Source organism: Miniopterus natalensis, chromosome 10 (genome assembly GCF_054644295.1).
Source record: "Miniopterus natalensis isolate mMinNat1 chromosome 10, mMinNat1.hap1, whole genome shotgun sequence".
In the NCBI taxonomy this organism is placed as follows: domain Eukaryota; kingdom Metazoa; phylum Chordata; class Mammalia; order Chiroptera; family Miniopteridae; genus Miniopterus; species Miniopterus natalensis.
The window spans coordinates 83,236,643-83,257,672 of NC_142090.1; the positions used below are offsets into that span (position 1 = coordinate 83,236,643).

General features: G+C 57.7%; 1 protein-coding gene across 2 annotated transcripts in view; it reads left to right on the forward strand.

Moving 5' to 3' along the window:
* GRB10 (growth factor receptor bound protein 10) overlaps nt 1-21,030 on the forward strand; it is a 63,688-nt gene that overhangs the window by 11,919 nt on the left and 30,739 nt on the right. Inside the window, exons 2-4 of one of the 2 annotated variants that reach the window (XM_087821271.1) lie at nt 2,334-2,424; nt 10,593-10,719; nt 11,193-11,254. In XM_087821271.1, the coding sequence (XP_087677397.1) occupies nt 2,334-2,424; nt 10,593-10,719; nt 11,193-11,254 (280 nt within the window). Of the gene's footprint in view, nt 1-2,333; nt 2,425-10,592; nt 10,720-11,192; nt 11,255-21,030 lie in introns of those variants that run through there. The other variant, XM_087821272.1, reaches the window with a different exon arrangement.

Genomic DNA, 21,030 nt, shown 5'->3' on the forward strand with positions numbered 1-21,030 from the left:
CCGTTTCAGAAAGCTCGGTGAAAGTGCCGTGGTACATGTCACGTCGCCACAGTGCCATTTTTTATCAGGATCACTTGTGACCCTCACGTGGCTCAAATATATCATATACACTCTCCATAAATACTTCAGACGTGCGCACACGTAGACTCACACACGTGTGCATCTGTGTGTGTTTTTCCTCTGAAGGAACAGACTCAACTGACAGGACCAGAGTCAAGAGGCTCTTTTCCATTTTTTTTTTCTGGACACTTTTTAACGCCTAAATTTTCACGATGAGCAACTACGACGCCTATGATCAAAAATATAAAGGAAGCTGTTTCTTTTGAAGGTGGGCAAAAGGGGAGAGGGAAGTGGAAGCGGCTCCGGCAGCTCAGGGCTGTGTTTGGTTTCCCCCGATTTGCCGGAGGAAGCTGCGGATCCGCTGTGTCTCCCCAGGGGGCAAGTGTCTCCTCTCTTCCTCCAAGGCCCCCACCAGCCCCACGTCCGTTTACCCGCAGGTGGTGGCCTCACGCGGAGGCGAGTTATCACTGTTCCTTTCTACACCCGAGCAGGCGAAGGCTCCGGACACAGAATCCGATCCCTGGGGGCCGTGTCGTCGAGAAAGCGTCTTGTCAGAATAACCGTGCCTTTTCTTGAGTCTCTTGGGCGTCTTAGGTGGGTAGGAGCGTGGGCTCTGAGGCCGGCTGCCTGGGTGCCCACTCCAGGGCTCACCCCTCACCGGCCGGGTGGCAGCGGGGTGGACAGAACCGTCCTGTACCTTAGTGTCCCTGTCGGTGCCGTGGGGAATAGTCCATCTGTGGCAGGTTCCTTTGCATGGGCCGGGGGTGGGGGTTGCTGAAGGTACCTTTGTGGTCTGTTCAGTGACATTGTCGACATAGAGACACCCAGATCGGTAGAGAATTTTTATGATCTTGTTCGAGCCAAACTGGCAATAACTGCCAGCAAGCAGAATCTCAGTGGATTGAGGAAATGCTCCTGAGAAGGGCAGTTTTACGGCTTATTTTATACATGAGATGAAAGTAGGAGACGTAAGCGGGTGTTGCACGAAATCCGTCGGTGGTAGGTTCGGGGGGCGGGAGAAAGCCAGACGGGGGGTGGAGGGGAACCTGGGGCGAGATGAAAAGACAACCTGGAGAGACACGTGCCTCTTTGACACTGGTGTGCACAGGAGAGGAACAGTTGCAGCAAATGGAGATGGTATTCAGGAGACCAGATAACAATGAGGGGTTCTGTGGCCTCGCGCTCTGGTGCCGGAGGTTTTGCCCTGAGAGGCCTGGCGAAGAAGAGTTCTCTGACATTTTTTTAAAGGTATGTTATGTTATCTCAGACGCACAGAGACAGCGGGCAGTTTCAGAGGTAAACGTTGACCTTTGTCAAGGAAGCCACCGACCTGGGACGTGACCACCTGCCGTGACCTGCTCCTGGTTAGGGACCTCGATGACCATCCTGTGTGTGGCCACTTTCGCTCTCTGAGCTCTTAGGGCCCACCCTGCAGGGCCCCCCCTGGGCTTGTCGGGTTCAGCATAGGACCCCCTTTCTGTCCACACCCGTAGTATTAGTATAAATGGTAGATTTTCCTTGCATAGCTTATACTTTGGGCGAAGTTCTAAGACCTTTCTAATTACAGAGGTATTACTGTATATTGTAAAAATGCCAAAGATTTCTTAAATCCGTGAGAGAAAATTGGTCTCCCCCTCACGTCCCCCCCCTTGCCCAAATTAATCCCTGCTAATCTGTTGTCAATAAGAAAAGGCCCATTTCATTCTCTTACATTTTGACGTATCTTTATTGGCTTCGTTATAATCCCACCAGGATGTTTCTTCTGGAGTTGTGGGCTTGGTCGTCTACTGCCTCCTCCTCGCCCTGATATCTAAAAAAAAATGCCACTGAGCTCCCGATGCTTCCAGAGGGGGCCCCAGTGGGCAAGCGTCCTCTGGATGCCGGGGACCAGGTAGCAGGCGCCTGGGCCCCGAGGACCAGTCATTGTCAGGGAAAATGCACGTGCTCCGTGGAATGCTAATTGTGTATATCCGTTGCCCAAGTCCAGCCGTTGACCATAATTCTTCTTGAATTGCTAGTCAGAGGAGGCCATTGAAGTCCAAAAAAACAGGAGTGGCTTTTCCTCTCCCTCCCTTGCCAAGCAGGGCGCACTTTTATTCATGACGAATGTCCCTGTTGCGGCGAATTTGAAAGAACTCTCCATGAGAAGTTAAAGAGCGAAGCGGTGGGAAGGGAGTGGGGAGGTGAGGGAGAAATGAAACGCTGGGGGTGGAGGGTGCCGGCGAGTGTGCAGTGTGTCCTCTGACCTGAGCCCTCTGCCCCGTCTCCTGCAGGAGCAGGAGGAGCAGCCGTCTCCTCAGAGCCCTCCGGGCCCACCGGCACCGGGCCCCCAGGCCCAGTCTGACCAGCGTGCGCAGCGCCCAGGTAAGGACCCAGAACCCCGGGGACACCCGTGCCACTCGCCCAACTCCAGCTCTGCGAGGATGCCAGCGAGGGCTTTGTGTTCTAAGAAATTGACCTTCTTATGAATAGAAGATCCTCACCTATTTCCCCTTGAGGGAAACCAAATTCTAAAAAGGAGAGACGCGCCTGGTTGTGGATCTTCAGTAGAGTTCCTTTTGGCGCACCGACCCCAGTGAGCACAAGTTCAGAATCGGTTTCACGTGGCCGTCCCGGGATCCCACCTAAAGGCCCCTCTCCACCTTTCTCTGGTTCTCTCTGCTCTTTCCAGCTAATTCCTGCTGGGGTCCTGGTGGGAAAGAAAAGAATGGCACCGGAAGGGTCAGGGGTTAGGAAATTAGCTCCGCAGAATGCAGGCGCCGACGGTGGACGGGAGCCCGGGGAGGGGGAGCTGGTCACGAGACGGAACAGGCCGGATGAGCGGGCCCATTGTTCGGACGAGAGGATTGGAGAGCTTAAGGACGAGAGACGGAAGGATCGGGACTGGTAGGAATGAGAATAATTAGATTTTTAAAAATTGCCTGATGAGAAAGAGGGCGACATTTAGCAGAAACGAACGCGGGGATGAGCCCGCGTCAGAGGGCTCTGCTCAGGTGCCGGAGACGGCGCTTCCGTCAGCGCACAGGGTTTCGGTCGAGCATAGTTGGAGGGTCATCCTTGAGGAGCCTGTCCAGCGAGATGATGTCAGGGAAACAGCACCGTTTGTTAACATTGGCCTCGAAACCTAGGAAATTCGTAATTCATGGCATTTTGCTGCTTACAAATGGTCTCGTTTAAACGAAAATAATCTAAGTCTCGGGCGGTGTTAACATCCATATGAAATCTATGTTAATACTTGAATCAGGAAGTTAGAAAAAAGTATACCCAAAGAACTTTTTATTTTATTTTTTAAAATCCCCACCCAAGGATATTTTTTCCATTGCTTTTCAGAGAGAGAGGAAGGGAGAGGGAGAGAGAGAGAGAAACATCGATGTGAGAGACACATCGATTGCTTGCCTCCCGCACTCGCCCCAACCAGGGCTGGGGATCGAGCCTGCAACCCAGTGCCCTTGGCTCGAATCGAACCCAGGACCCTTCGGTCCACAGGCTGACTCTCTAACCACTGAGCCAAACTGGCCAGGGCACTGAAAGAACTTTTCAAGGCGTCTAGAACTCTCCTCCTGTGTCTCTAAGTTGGACGTTCACATGCCGCATAGATGTCACACCTACTCAGGTGTCAGGGGAATCCGTGGCACAGAGGGGGGCCGGCTGCGTGGGGAGGAGAGCTAGCTGTTCCCCGGTCAGGGCTGCCCAGCAGGCGGCGGAAGCCAGCATCTGACGTCCCAGCGCCTGAAGCAGGGCCCGCAGAGCAAACCAACCTGTGTCGTGTGGAACCCAGCTTCCCGGGGAGTCCATACCATTAGGCACACCCAGGACACTGACCTCCTTCCCCCCAGTCCCCGCTAGTTCCACACGCACAGCATATAAAACAGGAAGCGCAAAGGGCTCGGCCGGGTTCGGACACAGGCCACAGCAGGTCCAAAAGCAGCAGCGATGGGTGGCAGTCAGGGTCCCAGGGGACACGAGGGCCCCGGCCATTGCACAGAGGCGGCGGGTGGGGTGCGGGGCCCCTGCTCCTGCAGGACCCCAGAAACAGTGCGTGCGAGCCCATGGCCAGGCAGCCACCCCACCGCCACATGGAAGACGGAGCCCGGCCCCCCACACGAGCCTGCAGACCCCCATTCCCAGCATGTGGATCTTCCTCCCACTAAGAAACACGGTAGCAGAGCCCACAGGTGCCGGTTTCCCCAGCAGTGGAGGTAAATCTAAGGGAGTATTTGTCACGCGTAGGGACGTGAGTGACAGATCGTGTCTGTAGCAGAGGACAGGAAACTAGGAAACACAGTGGGAAGAGCTGACAGGAGGACCGGTGGGTGTGAGATTCAGGAAATGAACTATATAGCTATTGGCATTTAAAAAAATTCGGTCTAAAGAGAATTCACGAGCCGGAGTCTGCTCCCCCTACGTCACAGAGAGACACGGAAACGGGCACAGGCCGCTGGGCGCAGACAGGGAGACAGCCTTGCGGAGGGGAGGGAGGAGGGCATGGTGGAGGGAGGAAGGCAGCAGGCGTGGCGGGGAGGCCCTTAGAGGTGCCAGCTGAGGATGGGCCAGCGCTGAGTGGGCACTGGCCCCACGCTGGACTCAAAGGACTGAAATGAAAAAGGAAGGCGAATTCCCATCTCAGGGCATTTAGCACTGTTCCGGAAAATGGAAAACACAGAGACCATCCGAAGGGAAAAGCCAGATTTTCCATGAAGGGCACTGCCTTTGGCCTGAAAGGGGCCTTGGGCACAGTAAGGGCCAGAAGGGAGCGCAGGATTCTCAACATCCGGGGCGGGGGGGGGAAGCTTCCCCTAGAATTATATACCAGCAGTGTGTGGGAGCAAAGTAAAGCTTTTTTTTTGGACCCAAATTGAGAAAGATGGTTACTGGCCATCCTCACGAACGGAGTTATTAGAAGCCGTAGTTCAGGACCAGGAAGGAGAATACACACAGGGAGGGTGCAGCGTCGCAGTTTGACTCCACGTGAGTTGTTAAAATGAGGCTCAGCTAGAACTCGGGGTGATCGGACATTGGGAACGTGTGTGTCTTTTGAAAGCGGGGTTTGCCCGGTGAGCGGTTAAGTCGTAGCAGGACCCCAGTGAGAAGCAGAACGTGAAAGAACTTGGGACTTCACTGGGGAAAAGAGAGCTCAGTTATGCATGTTGAAAGGTAACGCGTAACTGAAGCATTGACTGTAATTACTGAAAGGGTACGTGTGTCGTCTGAGTTTCAGACCTGGCGGAAAGAAACAGAAGGGGATCTATATTTAGTAAAAACAGCCCACATCGAGCAGGAAAGGAAGAAGCACAAGATGGGGGGCGGGGGGAGAGGTCAAACAGAAAATACAAAATAAGACTCCAGGAGTAGCTCCAAGGAGATCCGGAACAGGTCCCCAGGCTTGAAACCCCGGACGCACGTAGAACCTGCCCCCAGCCCACGGGCTCTTGATTCTTCTCTGAAATCTGTGTAATTTTTTTTAAAAAAGTTGACCATATATGGAAAGTTGCGCTAAATTTTAAGCAATCTGTGTCATGCAAGCCACGGTCTTTCACCCAGTGTGATTAACTCAGAAGCCAACAGGAGACGTTCAGTCACCAGGCTCTAGCACACACCCAGCTCGCCGCACAGGGCCCAGAGACCTTCACGGCGGAACACCAGCGGCTCAGAGCCGAGCGAAGCCGAACGTGCCGCGGGCTGACGTATTGCGCCGCCGGAAGGCGTTCAAGGCTGAATGTCTAAGCTTCTAGAGAAAGAAAGATTGAAATGAGAAGAATAAGGGTTGAGTAGCTTCTCAGCAGTGCAGAAGGAAGTCCTTAGGAAAACTAAGATCGGAAACGACCGAAAGCCCAGGGACCGAATCGATCGACAGGAACGCATCCGAAAGCTGGTCTCGCAAAACCTCCCAAGACAGCAGCACCCCTCTCGCGCAGGCAGCGGGGAGCAAGACGGACGCGGGAGACCGCGGGAGGGGCGGGGCGGGGAGCTCGAGCCCGGAAACGCAGAAACCCGAGCAACTTTAGGCCGGGAGCGTGAGGGTAGAAGGGAAATGGACTGTGGACGGCGAAAATACAGAGTCAAAATTGCAACCCCCGGTGCTGGCGGGACCTCTCACTCGTGGCTGGCGGGGACGTGGAGCGGCGGGACCTCTCACTCGTGGCTGGCGGGGACGTGGAGCATCGGGACCTCTCATTTGTGGCTGGCGGGGACGTGGAGCAGCGGGACCTCTCATTCGTGGCTGGCGGGGACATGGAGCGGCGGGACCTCTCCGTGGCTGGCGGGGACGTGGAGCGGTGGGACCTCTCATTCGTGGCTGGCGGGGACGTGGCACATCGGGACCTCTCATTCGTGGCTGGCGGGGACGTGGCACATCAGGACCTCTCATTCGTGGCTGGCGGACACGCGACCCGCCACGGCCCAGCTGCTCTGGAAGGCAGTTTGGCAGATTCTTGCAGAAACAAACATAGTATCACCTTATGACTCAGCAATCACGCTCCTCGGTATTTACCCCGAGGAGCTGAAAACTTAAGTTCGCACAAAAACCTGCACGCGGGCTATTTATAGCAGCTTTTATTCCTAGTTGCCAAAAAACTTGGGAGCGACCAAGATGCCCTTCCCCAGGAGGGGGGTCGGTGGGCAGACCGTGGCCCACCCGGACAGTGGGATGTGCTTGGGTGCTAAGAGATGAGCTCTGAGTCCATGAAAACGACACGGAGGAGCCTTAAACGCATATGACGCGGGGGGGAAAGAAACCCGTCAGCCTGGAAAGGCTGCATAGCGTGTGATTCCCACTGTGGGACCTTCTGGAAAAGGCGGAGCCGCAGCTCAGGGGAGGGAGGGAGGGGTCTGTAGAGCAGGGAGGACTTTTCCAGCAGAGGAAACATGGGACAGAAAGGCACAGAGCCCTGCTTCCGGGGTGCCCATGTGGCCACACACATTCGCCGTCCCTCTGGCGTGCTGACGGCCCCGGGTGTCTGCAGCGAGCGGGCTCAGGGTGCCCTCCTCCGGGGCCCGCGCCTTCCCTTACCATCCCGTGCCCAACCCCAAGTTCAGCGCTCAGGGTCCTCTCAACTGGACCCTCGGGGACACGTGGTGGAATCTGACAAAGGTCCGGCCGCTCTTCCTTCCTGAATTTTCAAGTGTCGCCAGGCGCCGTTGACCCCGGACCACCTTCTGCGCCACGTCTTGGATGGAGGGCTGCCTGGTTCTGTGTCAGGGCCCTGACGTTGAGAATTAGAAGACTCGCCGTGACTTTCCTTGACCCATCCCTCCCCCTGCCAAAGAGGATTCGCCGGCCCCGTTTTTATTAGCTCATTCCCAGCGTAAGCGGCTTATTTTTGTGTGAGACAGTTGCTGCACTTGCCTCCCGCGGTCCCTAGCAGCGCGCAGTGCGGGGAGGGACGCATTTTCCGCTGGAGAGGCTAGTTTCATAGCAGCCCTTGAGAGTCCTTTAAAAGACGTTTTTTGTCGTGGCGAAAGTGCACACCACGTAATATTAACCGTGTTAAGCGTGCCGTTCAGTGGCGTTCATTGTACCCGCAGCGCGGGGCCTTGGTCGCCGCTGTTTTAAAGACGTTTTTATCACCCCGAGCAGAAACGCGGTGCCAGCCAGGCCCCGACGTCCCCGGCTGCTGGGACCCCTGTTCCGCCCCTGAATTCGCCTTCCTTACCTCATGGACGTGGAATCATATGACATGTACCCTTTTGTGTCTGGCTAATGTCACGTAGCCCAGTGCTTTCAGGGTTCGTCCCGGTGGCGGGATGTGTCAGGGTTTCGCGCCTTTTATGGCTGAGTAATCCTCCATTGCACATATGGACCACGTTTGTTTATCCGCCCGCCCGCCCGCGTGCACGGGGGCTGCTTCCCACTCTGGCTGCTCTGAGCTACGTTGCAGAGACCACGGGCGTGCGGATCCCTGTCCCGGTCCCTGCCTGCCGCTCCTTCGCGTCCATACGTAGGGTGTCCCCCCAAAATGGACCCACACCGTAGCAGCCGAGAGCTCGGTTTTGAAGATGAAATGTATTTTCAACACCGCCTTTATCGTTATTCAAAGGGTGTGTGTGCATTTTGGGGGGACGTCTCATACTTAGGACTGGAATTGCTTAACAACACGGCCGTTCTGTGCCGCCTTTTGTCAACAGCGCTTTCGAGACGTGACTTCTTAGGGAGCCGTGATGTTTTTTACACCGGCTGGTTCGGAGGGTTATCATTGCTGGCTGCGGGTGCCGAGCTGGCCCCGCCACAGAAGGTGCGCCAGGGAGCGAGGGAGGTTTAGGTCCAGGCACACGGGCCCCTGGCCGTCCGCGTGTGCGTTTCACTGTGACCGGATCCCGCGTGGAGTCCGCGGAGTGAGCGTCACGGAGCAGCCTCCTGAGAGGGCCTCGGAACGGCGCCCGCGATGCCCCGGCTCGGGTGCCGACGCCCTGCTCCAGCACCCGCTCCCCGACTCGAGGACACCCGCCCGGCCCTGGCCCCCCGCGGTCCTGCCCAGCCCGTCAAGACCCTTTCCGGGCCTCGGTTTCTTTCAGCCGGACATCACGTTAGTGCCGGAGGGCTGCTTCCCTTCCCGCTGGGAAAAGGTGTGGAACGGAACCGTCTCGGAAGCCCCGGCGTCTCTTTGGATCGTCTGTTTGCCAAGGGAAAGAAGAGACCAAAGTGGACAAGACCCCGCTAATAGAGACGGTGGGCTCGATCAAGGAGGGCGGCTTTTTTGGGTTCTTCCCTTCCCGAGCCGTCCTGAGTGTCCTCAGACGTTGGCGGCGGCCTGGCCCTGGGCTGGCTACGCTCCCGTCCCTCCGTTTTCCTAGCAGCGCCCTGTGACCGCGGCCGAGTCAGTGACCACTTGGCAGTTCAGGCTCTCCCTCGGGTGCACCCATCTTGCACAATTCTTGTGGAAAATAGTAGGAGTGACGACGGCAATAACTTGGAGTCCTGTGCTAAAGCCTCCTTCACACCTATTTATTTATTTTTTTGGCTCTGTCCTCAGAGCTACAGATAGGGAAACTGAGGCAGGGAGCCTGCCCCGAAGTCACAGCGAGGTCCCACGGCGGTCAGGTCGGAGTCCGAGCCAAGCCCACCCAGCCTCACGCTTGGAGGCGCCTTAGCGGAGGTGCCTCGCCTGTGCCCGCGCCTATGAGCCCCCCAGACGGGTGACTCCGTGCGTCGCCCGCGTCCCCTGGCCCCGGAGATCATGCCTTTCCCGAGGGCAAGAGCCAAGTCCCGCTTCTCTTGGAGGTTCCGCTCTGGTGCCTTCTCCACGGCCGTATTTAATAGATGATTGTTTAATGAATTCCTGAACTCGCAGGCCATAAATACAGGGGAGGGTGCCAGAGGGCCCGCGCCCTGCCGCCCCCGCCCCCCGTGGGAGGCTCGCCCGTCGGGTGAGCAAAGGTGAAGACCAGCTGGCAGAGGCCTGCCCTTCCCATGGTGCCATGTACGGGGGTCGGGGACCCCGGGGTGACGACGGTAGAGAGCAGGGGCTGTGCAGTTCGCTGAGGGACAGTGGGGCTCCCGCTCACTCCTGCTTTACCCGGCTGATGCCGGCGGTCGGGCGGATCTCCTGCCTCGTCTCTAGTGCTTTATGCATGAGAATGTCCCCAGCACCCTACCCCCTCCCTCCCTCTCACGCTGTATTTTCTCGGTGTCCCTCCGTAGTGAAGCTGCTGTCTCCCAAAGGTAACGCCTCTTTCTGAAGCGCTCAACAGGCTCCCGAATAGCCATGAACGCTGGCCTCTGGCGGGACAGCGATGCAAAGTTGTTTATAATTTTGATTTATTTTACCCCAGCCCCATGCCTAAGCTCTGCGCATTGGGCTGGGGTACAGCAGACTCACCTCTCCTTCTTCCCCGCGAGTTAATTACATCCCCATGTCCCTCCGCCCTGAGGCGCGCAGGGCGCACTCGGCCCACGCCTGGTAACTGCATGCACCCGGGTCCCTACGACCCCTCTTTCTCACCTGTTCGGGTGGCTTCCCTCTTCTGGAAACAGGCCCTTAACCTATTGGGAACTTGTGCTTCACATTTTAACCCATTGAATCCGCCTCACTGCCCCTTGAGGCGGGTAGTCCTGGGGGGGAAACTGAGGCACGGAGGTCAGAACGCTCGCCCAGATCGCACCCCGAGGGATGGGTTTGACCCCGGGCTGGGGCGCCAGCATCTCCCCAGGGTGCGCTCCCGCCTCTGGATCCATTCCCCTCTCTCCTCCCTCGGCCCGCGAAGGTTTTCCCTTCCCGTTGACTCTCCACGCCTTTCAGGGGCGCAGACCGAGACTCCAGCCGCCGGGACCCGATCTCCCCTGTGCTCGCGAGCAGCTGAGCAGACGGGATCCCGGGGTCGCCTCCCCTGCCCTCGGCCCTGGCTTCCTTTCCGCTGAGCTGTCCCACCCTTTCCACTTGGCGGATCCTTTGTCCCGACAAGGAAGCTGGGACAGAACCGGCCCGAGGCGCCCGCTCTCCGTCACCCCATGTTGGGCGAGCAGGGGCCCGCCCTTCCCCGGGGCCGCGTTTGGAGCAGAACCGAACCACCCACTGTCACCCTGTGCCGTTCCCCAGGTCTCGGCTCCTCTGGGCCTCCGCCCCCCCGGCGCTCGGACAGCCCGGCCACTCGGAGCTGCTCCCTTTCGTCGGATAATCGGACTCGTTGGTGTTTCCTGTCTCCCGAGCTGTCGGGCGCTCGCCGGTCAGTGGAGGGCTTGGTCCCCGCGATCCTGTCTTTCGGGCCTGTCGGCTTTTCATCCTTTTGCTCTGTCGTGTTTGTTTTGTTTTCTGTCTCTGTTACTCACCTGTTCCTCCGTTCACTGGGCAGATACCTGTCGTTTGTCTGGGTCCCACCAAGCCCGGGGACACAGCAGTGAGCAGTGGGTCGTTGTTAATTTATTGGCCATGGAACACCTGGACCTCTCCGTCCAGGGACATCTAAATGCCTTTGGGAAATGCCGGGGTGGAGTTCAGATGCAGCTCGTCATTAACACCAGTGACGAAAGACCGTCTGTCCCTTGGGTAGAAAAATCAGGATGTGTTATCTCCTAGAACCCAATGATATATTTGCACCTAAATTTATTTATTTTTTAAGCCGTAGTTAAGTCGCCATTTCGGGTAACTCTTCTGGAGCGAGCTGTTTTTCTATAGTAATTTTAAACTCTGTTCCCAAAGGAAGATGTCAAGCTGGAGATTTCGAGTAAGGAAAAGGAACCCCACGTCCTTCCGGACAGAAGGTACTGCCCCCCCCCCCCCCGGGTTCCGTGTGCCACGCTTGTTAACAGGGCTGGGATCACGTCACCACACGCCCCAGCGGGAGCTCTCCCATCGCCGAGCAGGCTCCCCAGACTCCGGGCTCCTTCCCCACGGGCAGGCCCGATGGGCTCAGTGTCCAGTCAGTCCTCTCGCCGGCCCTCCCTGGGGCAGACGGGGCCCTGGAGTCCAGTCCCCGGGGCGCTGGTGTCGGAGCCAGGAGCCTGCCCGGTGGCCCCACTGCCCTCCGCGATTTCCCTGGGGGCGTGCCAGGCGGCCGTAACCGACACCCGCCAGGCTGCATTTAGTTCTGCCCGAGGAAGGTGTTACTACGAGTCCTGACCTTTTCAAGGGGGGCAGGGACTAGAGGAGGTGGGGACACAGTCCGTGCAGCCGTCCATCTCTGTGGGCCCGTGATCTGTGTGTTGAAACTTCACCCGGTGGGCTTGTCCCCTGCCCGTGTGTCGGTGGCTGAAGGTATTACAAACGCTTCCTGTGTGGGGACGTGGCTTAGTGACCCTGGGACGTGGCACAGTGACCCTGGCCATGGGCACAGCCACTGCATTTCTGCATCGGAACAAGATGCTTTCCACCACCCTTGGAGGATGGGGCACCTCTCAGGGACACCAGGCCCGTGTGCTTTCCCTCCGATGGCACGATCCGGCCGTCTTCGTGGCTGCCACGTTTTTTTTCTTAAAATCGAGTCTGAGAACATCACTCAGTTTCTCAGACACTTTGGGTCCTTCGGTGCCTCCAGGATGAGGGGCCGGCTGCCGGAGGGGCTGGGCCCGTTGACACAGCCTCACTCTCCGTTTGGCTTCCTCTCACCTTGCATGTCACCTGGGCACAGGTGCAGAGACTGGACCTTGCTCTTTAGTTTGGTCGCAGCCCCATCTCCTCCTGCCCGTTGACTAGCCAGCCGCCCCCTTGTGGGTCCCCTCCTGTGGTCCAGTCCTGACCCCCAGACCTACCGCTCGGTGTTCTGTTCCATTGTGTGTCTAGTCCGTGCTTTTCCAATTGATTTGTAGGCTCCTTGAGATCATGATTATGTTTTTGCTCTTGGGGAAACTAAAAGGATGTTTGTTGGCGGTTAGACGCACCAGGGTGGGCAGCGAGGCTCCACGCATAGCTGTGCCATGTTGGGTGTCCTCTCTGAGCCTCAGTTTTCTCATCTGTGAAATGGGTGTGACGGCAGTTAGCCCCAGGTGTGCTGCAGGGATGCCAGGAGCCGCCCTGGCGAAACCCTGGTCCTGCCCCGGCCCCTCCACGCTTTCTGCTCCTGCATCGCCGCCTGGACCAGCACCGGCCGCAGACAGGCGTGCTCGTTAGAGGACACGGAGCCGAGAACCGAGTGTCTGCGCTTCTCAGAGACGTGAGTCGTGCGTTCACGACGTATCGCACACGCGCCCTCCTTCCACCTTCCACCTAGAGAAGAAATCCTTCCGAGGGCAGAGCCTGCGTCCTGCCGCGTGCCGAGTCCTCCTGGAGGGAGCTCTGCTGGGGAGCTCAGCGTCCAAGGCGTCGGGTGGAGGAGACGGACCTTGGTGGCCTGAAGCCGCTGTCACCGAGGAGGACCGACAGCAGGGTTTCATTGCACGGAGGCCCGCGGGAGAGGAGGAGGGGGTGGTGGGTGCTGTGCGCGGGGCTGTCTGCTCCCTGGAGCCTCGGCTGCGTCCCGGGAGGCCGGGCTGCCCGGGAGAAAGTGCCTGCAGAGGGAGGGAGCCTTCCCGGCTGCGGTGCCCTGGGGGTGCCGCTGGCTGTCCTCTGGGCACGGACCCTGCCTGGCTCCTCCTCCGGACCCTGCGACCTCGGGGACGAGTGGAAGGCCTGCGCGGTCGGCCGGGCTCCTGGGCACAGGTCTGGCCTGCGAGGTAACGCTTCTTGCACGGAGCTAACCGTGCCCAGGACGGCCTCCTTCCTGGACGCCGGCCATCCCTCGTTGGAAGTAGACAGTCTGGCATCGGTCCCCCGCCCCCCCCCCCCCCCCCGTGGCCTGCGTGTAACCTGCCCGGCGGGGCTTTCTCCGAGGAGCCACAGGGTTGGCGACTCGGCGGCCTCCGGAGGGTTTGGGAACGCTGCCTGGCTGTCTGACTTTTTGGAAAATTCTGCAGCCTGATTTATGGGGGCTGGAGACTCCGTTTTCCACGTATTCGACTCACGTCCACTGAGCACCTACTGTGCGCCAGGCGTGAAGTTGGACAGCGAGGCCAAGGCAGGAGCAGGCAGGTCCAGCCTCCCAGACACTCGGGCTTAGTGAGGGGGAAACAAACCAAGCTAAAGTTAAAATCTGAGAAGAAGGCAACACGCCTGCTGGTGGGCCGGGCAGCCCCGGGCCTGGCTCTCCACTCCCAAGCTTGGCGGCCGAGGGGCTCTTATCCTCGGTTTCTTCATTGGAAACCTACAGACTGCCCACGTGGCTGGTCTGCCCGGGAGGTTAGAAAGGGCTCGAGCTGTGAGGTGCGCCTGGCACAGGGCCTGGCGCTTGGGATGCTGAAGGGACGGCGGCCGTTGTTCCTCTTTGTTAATAAGCCCAGGGTTGCATCCAGAGCGAGAATAAAAAGCAGACACGCACCCCCAGCTCTCCCGCCAGCCGTGGGACCCCTCCTTCCCTGTTTGCACCCCCAGAGTTCAGGTCCTTCAACCCCAGGTTCTGGGAGGGGGCCTGTGAGCACCCCTGCCCCCTGGCCGTGACTCAGAAGGGGCCGCGCACCCATGTGTGCTGCTTGCTTTTCATGGGAAAATAACTATGAGAAGAATAAGCCCCCCATTAGGAGCTCTGTTCGTTTCCTGCCTGGACTCCAAAGATGTGGATTCAGAGTGAATCCAGGTGAGTCCCAGGAACCAGGTTCCAAACAGGCCCCCCCTCCACCCCCCAGATGATCCTGCCCATCAGCTTAGCTCTAGAGAGACAGGGCGCCTATGTGGCTCCCCAGCCGCCCCGGCCCATCCAGAGCGTCCCTCCTCTGCGGCTCAGCCCTGCTCCCCTGCATATCCTGGGGAGCCAGCCCCTCTCTCCCGGGCTTCTCAGTTCTGGGAGACGTGCCATTTCTTGGAATCGCCTGGAACGTTCTCCTGGAACGACTCCCCCCATCCCGACGCCTTGCAAACCGGGTCCTTCTTGGAGCTGACTGCCCTCCCTGTAAACAGAGCCCTGGTTTTAAAACCCCCTCAGCCTGCCAAGCCCTGAGCATAACCACCTGGGCGCCGCTGGCCTCCGAGCCCCGTCCCGGGTGGGGCGCCTCGTTAACTCCGCCCGGTCCTCCTCCGGGGACACACTCCCCGCTCATCCCTCATCCCGAGCCTCTCCGAGACGTGGCCCCTTTCCGGGAGGAGGCCCCTCTCCTCCAGGCGGCCTCCACCCCCTCCGTCTCCCATGAGTGGTCACTGAACCGGAGCAGGGAATTATTTTTCCAGATGTGGAAAGAGCCGTTTCAGATCCTTCCCTGCAACTTTATATTCGGCTCTGCCGTCCCCTCCAGAGCTCCATGCCTGAGACCCCAGGGCGTGGAGGTGGCGGGGGTGCTGTCTGCCTTGTGGGCGGCTGTATTTCCAGCTCTTGGACCCACGTCACATACGTCCTTGGTGCTCAGTAAACACGGGGTGTCCCCAAGAAACGCAGGCACACGCTTTGAATAATTATAAAGGCAGTGTTTATTAAAATACATTTCATTTTCTAAATTGAGCTGTGAGCTGTTAAAATGTGTATATGTTTTTAGCGGGGACACCCCTGCTTTTGTTAAATGTAGGAAAACGGGCTACATGCTTGGATTTTACACGTTCAGAGTGGAAGTCATGGAATCGTAGTGTTTTGGGATAAAGAAGCTGCCTGGTGTCTAACCTGCCTCCTAAATGCTGCTTTTTGAGGACGTAGCACGAGCGAGGGACACTCAGGGACTGTGACCTGGATTTTTCCTCCCTGGCCCCTCCCGTGCTCTTGGACTGACACATGTAGGGCTGATGGCAGACGAACACCAGAGCGACAAGTGACTGACACCCAGGTTCCTGCTTGATGTGTGATGTCATCAAAGCTTCGGGGACTGAAATCGGAAGGTAGATAAAAACCAGGTTGAGCCGCTAAGGAAGGCAGGAGGGAGGTGCGCCCGCCTCCTGCCCTCGGAGTGATGCCCCGTGAGCGGCGTCCCCTCCCCGTTTCCCTCTGGTTGTCTCCCAACAGCGCAAGGAGAGGTTGCCCCGCTGAACCTGTCCCGTCTCCTGCCAGTTGTAGCTCAGGGCCTTGGTCCGGGCCCAGCGGGCTGTCACTTTTTGTCCCGGGGATTCCTGTGCTGTGTGCGCCCCGGGCGCAGAACACGAGTCTCACGGCGCCTGGATGAAGCCGAGGGGGCGCCCAGGGGCCTCCTGCAACCACGTGGCCGGATGAGATTCAGGAAAGAAGGGAAACCGACACTCCTCTCGGGCGATGCTCACTGACCTCGGAGACGGTTCTTGAATTTCAGGGGCTGAAAGCACCGAGGAGCTTCCCTGATTTATCTCCCTATCTGTTTACCTTGGATAGGATGATCCTCCCGTCCTCTAACACACGGATTTAAACCGCGCATCTCACCGAATCAAAGTCCAGGGCGATTAATTATTATCTCGCCCGCTTGCTGTTTGCTCTGTGGTCCAGGTAGAGCTGTCTGGCTGCCAGGGCGTCTGTGTTTGACTCCGAGACCTGCCCTGGACTTTGTGACACTCCCTTCCCTCCGAGGGGTGCAGTCTCCTGAGCTTTCCCATTTCTCAGGAGGGGAGACACAGCCCCCCTCCCTCCCAGGGGGTCCCTGCAGCCAGCGTCCTGTCCCCTTCCCGCCTCGGCCACTGGCTGCCCCCGGGGACGTGGTGAGCGTGGTGGGCACAGCGGTGTGAGGGGCCACAGAGACCTACTGTGTTCCTGTGGGTCCTGCTTGTTCGGCCTCCGTGGGTGGTCGAGCTTTGCAGAGGCCGCGTGAGACAAGCACCCCGTGAGGCTCCAGCCCCGTGGCGTTGCCTCCGCCTGGCCGACGTAGGGTGCAGGGTGCCTTAGAGGTGCCCCAGCGGATCAGCCAGGCAGATTTCCTAAGTGGCCGTATTTGAGAGTATTACACATTCCAATTGAAAGATGTTTTTACTGTTTTTTATTATTTTTGAATCTGTGTCGAGGCACACCTCACACAGAAAGTCCCGCCTCTGCCAGTGTTGAGTGCACGGCTCAGCGCGGGCGAGCAAGCTCACGTGGCCGCGTGGCCGTCGCCCCGGCCAGCTCCGGGGCTCCCGTCACCCCGCTGCGCGGAACTGAAGCTCTGCCCCCACCAAACGGCTCCCCCGCCCCCCCTCCCGCAGCCTGGCAGCCTCCCGGCTCCTCTGTGTGACTGTGAGTCTGACTCCGGGCACCTCGCGTCCGTGGAATCTTACAGTATTTGTGCTTTGGCGACCGGCTCCGCGCACTCAGCATAATGTCTTCAGGGTTCGTCCCTGTCGCGGCCTGTGTCAGATGCCTCGCTGTTTAGGAAATGAGTAATACTCCGCTCCGTGGGCCGACCACGTTTCTGTCTCATTCCCTGGTAGACAGCGGGGCTGCTTCCACCCTTGGCTGCTGCGAGGTGTGAGTAATGCCGCTGTGGACACGCGTGCACGGACAGCTCTTTGAATCCCGGCTTTTAAGTTTTTCACTTTTTAAAAATGGCTCAAAGAGAGAAAAAAAAAACACACAAATTCAGTCTTAATTTTTTTTTTGGTCTAATGATTTTACTTTTTAAAAACGGCTCAGAGAAAGGAAAAAAACACACACAAATTCAGCCTTAATTTTTTGGTCTAATGATTTTACTTCTTAAACTTTTTAAAAACAGAAGAAAGAAAAAGAAAGAGAAAAAGAAAGAGAAAAAGAAAGAAAGAAAGAAAGAAAGAAAGAAAGAAAGAAAGAAAGAAAGAAAGAAAGAAAGCCCCGAATCCAGCCTTAATCTTTTTGGTCTAATGATTACAGATATGTGATCGTGGGCTATGAAGAAACGCACATTTTTGCTGCTGCTTTATGTCCAAACAGCCCTGCACGGGGAAGATTGAGTACGTGTGACTGGGGTACGTGAGCAGGAAGATTAATTGCTGTACCAGAAAGGCATTTCGGCTGACTATTGAGTTATATTTGCACAAGGTTTTACTTGCTTAGAGGTCAACAAAAATAGCTCGCCGGCCGAACATGATCCCCGCTGAAAATACTTGTGCAGGCCGGACGCACCGTCCGTGTCCAGAGAGGGATGCGTAAGGGCTTTGGCATTTGCACATGTGTTCAGGAATCGTCGGGCACAATACTGTACAGAGATGCCCCCTTTCCTCCCGTCCACTCCCCGGGTCCTCTGAGCCCCGGACGGGGGGGGGGGGGCTCTCCCCCGCTCAGCGGTTCCGCAGCCCCGGCTGGGTGTCCCCGTGGCTCCACTCGGCTCTGGCACCACCCGCGCCTGGGCCCGTCGTTTGCTAGGTCGGCCCACGCAGCTCAGGAGACCCGTTTTGTCACTCAGGGAGCAGTTTTTTACAAAAGGATGTAAGTCAGGGACGGCCCGATGGAAGAGGCGTGCAGGGCGAGGGGTGGCGAGGGGAGGGGAGCTTCGTGCTCTCCGGGGGCACCAGCCCCCCAGCGCCTGACCGTGTTCACCAACCCAGAAGCTCCGTGAACCCCGCTCTTTTTGTTTTTTTAAATCCTAACCCAAAGAAATTTTTCCCATTGTTTTTTTTGTTTTTGTTGTTTTCTTTTTTTTTTTTAGGGAGAGTGGAAGAGAGGGAGGGAGAGAGAGAGAAACATGGATGTGAGAGAGACACATCGATCGGTTGCCACCCGCATGCCCAGGGCCAGGGATCGAGCCTACAACCGAGGTACATGGTACATGCCCTTGACCAGAAATCGAACCTGGGACCCTTCAGTCCTCGGTCCGAAGCTGTAACCACCGAGCCACACCCGCCGGGGCTGAACCCCGCTCTCTAGGGTTCTTACAGAGGCCTAAGTCAGTCCCCAGCCCGTCTCCTCCCAGGAGGCCAGGAGGGTGGGGCTGATGAAAGCGCCTCTAATCACATGGCTGGCTCCCCCCGGCAGCCTGCGCTCCTCCTGTGGTTTTCTGGGGGGCCCTCATTAGCACAGACTCAGGTGTGGTGGCCAGGAGCTTGTTCCCAGCAACAGAAGCAGCTCCCCTCGCTTTTATGAAGCGTCTGGAGCCCTTTCAGGAACAGCAGACTCAGTGCTATACCCAGAGGCGGTCCTGTTACTCTTATCTCTTGGGAGGTTACCGGGTCCTGGAGCCGTGTGCCGGGGACCATGGAGGGAGGCACGTGCATCCCTGCACGGGCTCTGTCGCAGCCTCCCGCCTCCCAAGTACCAGATGCTCCGTCCCTCCCAGGGACCCAGTCTGCTCTCCCTCCTTTACCCCCGTTGGGGGTTCAGCTGTGTAAGCAAGTCCGCCCCAGCCGGCCCCCGGGTAGGAAGGAGCGTGCCTGGGGTATAAAATGGGAGGAAACGGGGAGACCCTGCCTGGGCACAGATGCTGGCAGGGTCTCCGTGGGAAGGGACGTTACCGACGTGTCCTGAACACAGAGCATTTCTTCGAGGGCCCAAAATAAGGCAGTCGGGTGGACCCAGTGTCCTCACTGCTGTCAGTTAAGGCAGGCACCGAACGTCGCCCTCCGCCCAGCAGGTGTAGCCGAGGAGGTGAGATGGGGCCTCGGCCCGCGGCCTCTCCTGGCGCTGCTCACGGAAGAGATTCGCCCAGGATAGCTCATGAGTCAAACATGAGTTATTTCCACCGCGGTCCCATCCCTTTGAGAACCTGCCCGGCCTCAGTTTGCTAAAGACAGTGAGACGAGACGCGCGTGTGAGCCCGAGGTCAGATGAGCTGCTCAGATATTTGGGACAAAAGTCGACGGCCCGTTTTAGGTCGGGCTATTCTGGGAAGGAAAGTGGCTATGAATAGCCCCTCACCCCCGCGCTGTGTGACCTACATTTGTGCGGTAAACGCATCCTCGTAAATGTGTGTGAGGCGAGGTTTGAGTGATAAAACCGTTTTCCCTCCGCCCCCGCCCCCCCCAGCATCCTGGCCAGAGGTGCCTTCTCACGGAAAAGTGTCTTGGCCTCGAGTTAGTGGTGAACAGAGACTTCATGTTCTCGTCGCTTCCAGGAGCGTCTTCGGCTAACACCCAGATTATCCGAGTCTCCCACCCGGATGTGACCGTGCAGGACGTGATCGATGGCCGATCCTCGTGGATCACGCGGGCCCCCCGTGGCGCGAGGCCCCGGGCCGTCCACGTGGGCTGGCCCACGGAACGTGAGCCAGGTGGAACGTCTGGAAGAAGCACATGCCACTCAGTAGTATCTCAGAGCGGGAACAGCTGGAAGACTGTGGAGAATGACCGTCCTTGGAGTCAGTTCTATAAAATCCCGGCTTGGAAGATTCCATTGTGAACCCTCAATAGGATTTAGCAGAGTTTAAGTAAAACCAGGAACCCTACATGCTTTTATCACCTCCAAAGATAACGTGCTGGTTGGCCCCACAGGAAATTTTAAAGTGCGTTCCACCCTTACAGAGTTTAGATTCTTCAAAAAGTTTTATCTGTGTTCCAAGGACTATGGAAAATAGGCAAGTTTGAAAGAGGCCAGCACAGGGGTCGGGTTGATGAAAATGACAGCCTACGACGTACGCAGCCCGGCCGCGCAGCGGGCTCCTCGGGGAGTAGTTTTGTGAAGAGCCCCCCTCGGAGGGGAGCCGAGGCACCGTGTGAGGACCGGGCGCTGAGCTGACACTTCGGGGTCCAGCTCACCTTTAGTATTTACTCTGAGCAACGTCAAAACTGCTTTGCGGTGGAAAGTGTGGAGCAGAGGGGTGCCCAGGAGGGACCTGGAGGGCCGAGAGGAGCAGCAGAGCAGGACAGGAGAGGGGGCTGCCCTGCGGGTGGGCACGGCCCAGGGCTCTCAGCAACGCCGGGGGGAAATGACTCCGGTGGAAACCCACCCGAGGGAACCCGGGCAGTTTCCTTCTCGGGAGAGATCCGTCCATCAGAACCTTCTCCCGTCTTTGAGCAAGTGCGAAAGGCAGCCATGTGGACGTGGGCTCGGCGGCTGGTCCTTGCCCTCCAGGCCACCGTGGTGCACACGCAAGGTCACTCTGTAATGATAGGGAACTCTGTGTGCACCCCATATTGATTCTTAAGTGGCCCATTAAGATACAGACCTTGAGTTGTTAATAGGGTGAGTTAGGGCGCGCAGGTGCTGAACTGTTACGGAGCTTACATTAAGCTGTTACTTATCAGCTAACCATGTAGGACATGAGTGGTGTTTATGATGGATAGATAACATTCTAGAACATTCCTGAAGGCCGGGTCTGCGGGCTTCAGTGTAACTTATACCTTTCCCCGTCAGACGAACACCCCGAGGACTCAGGAAATACGCAAGGCACTGGGCCCCCGATTTGGCGGCGGGCTCTTGGGGCTCAGCCATCGCCCACGATTTTTGTCATCGCAGGCAGGTGTTGCTTCCTCGGTTTACAGCTGAGGACTCATCTCAGGCCACACAGCCTGCAGGGACAAGGGGACCATGGGGGGTGCGCCTGTGCCTCGGTCCTGGTTTTCTGTGAACCCCACTTCCCTCCCTCCCCCACCTGCCCCCAGGACTCCGAGCAAGAGCTCTGCCTGCTGACTTCGGTGTCCTCCCATGTGATACATTAAATATTAATGCCGTGGTAATTATTAATTATTAATTCAGCACTTTTGTCCTCTTAATATCTGGCCACGGGATTAATATTTGACCGCTCAC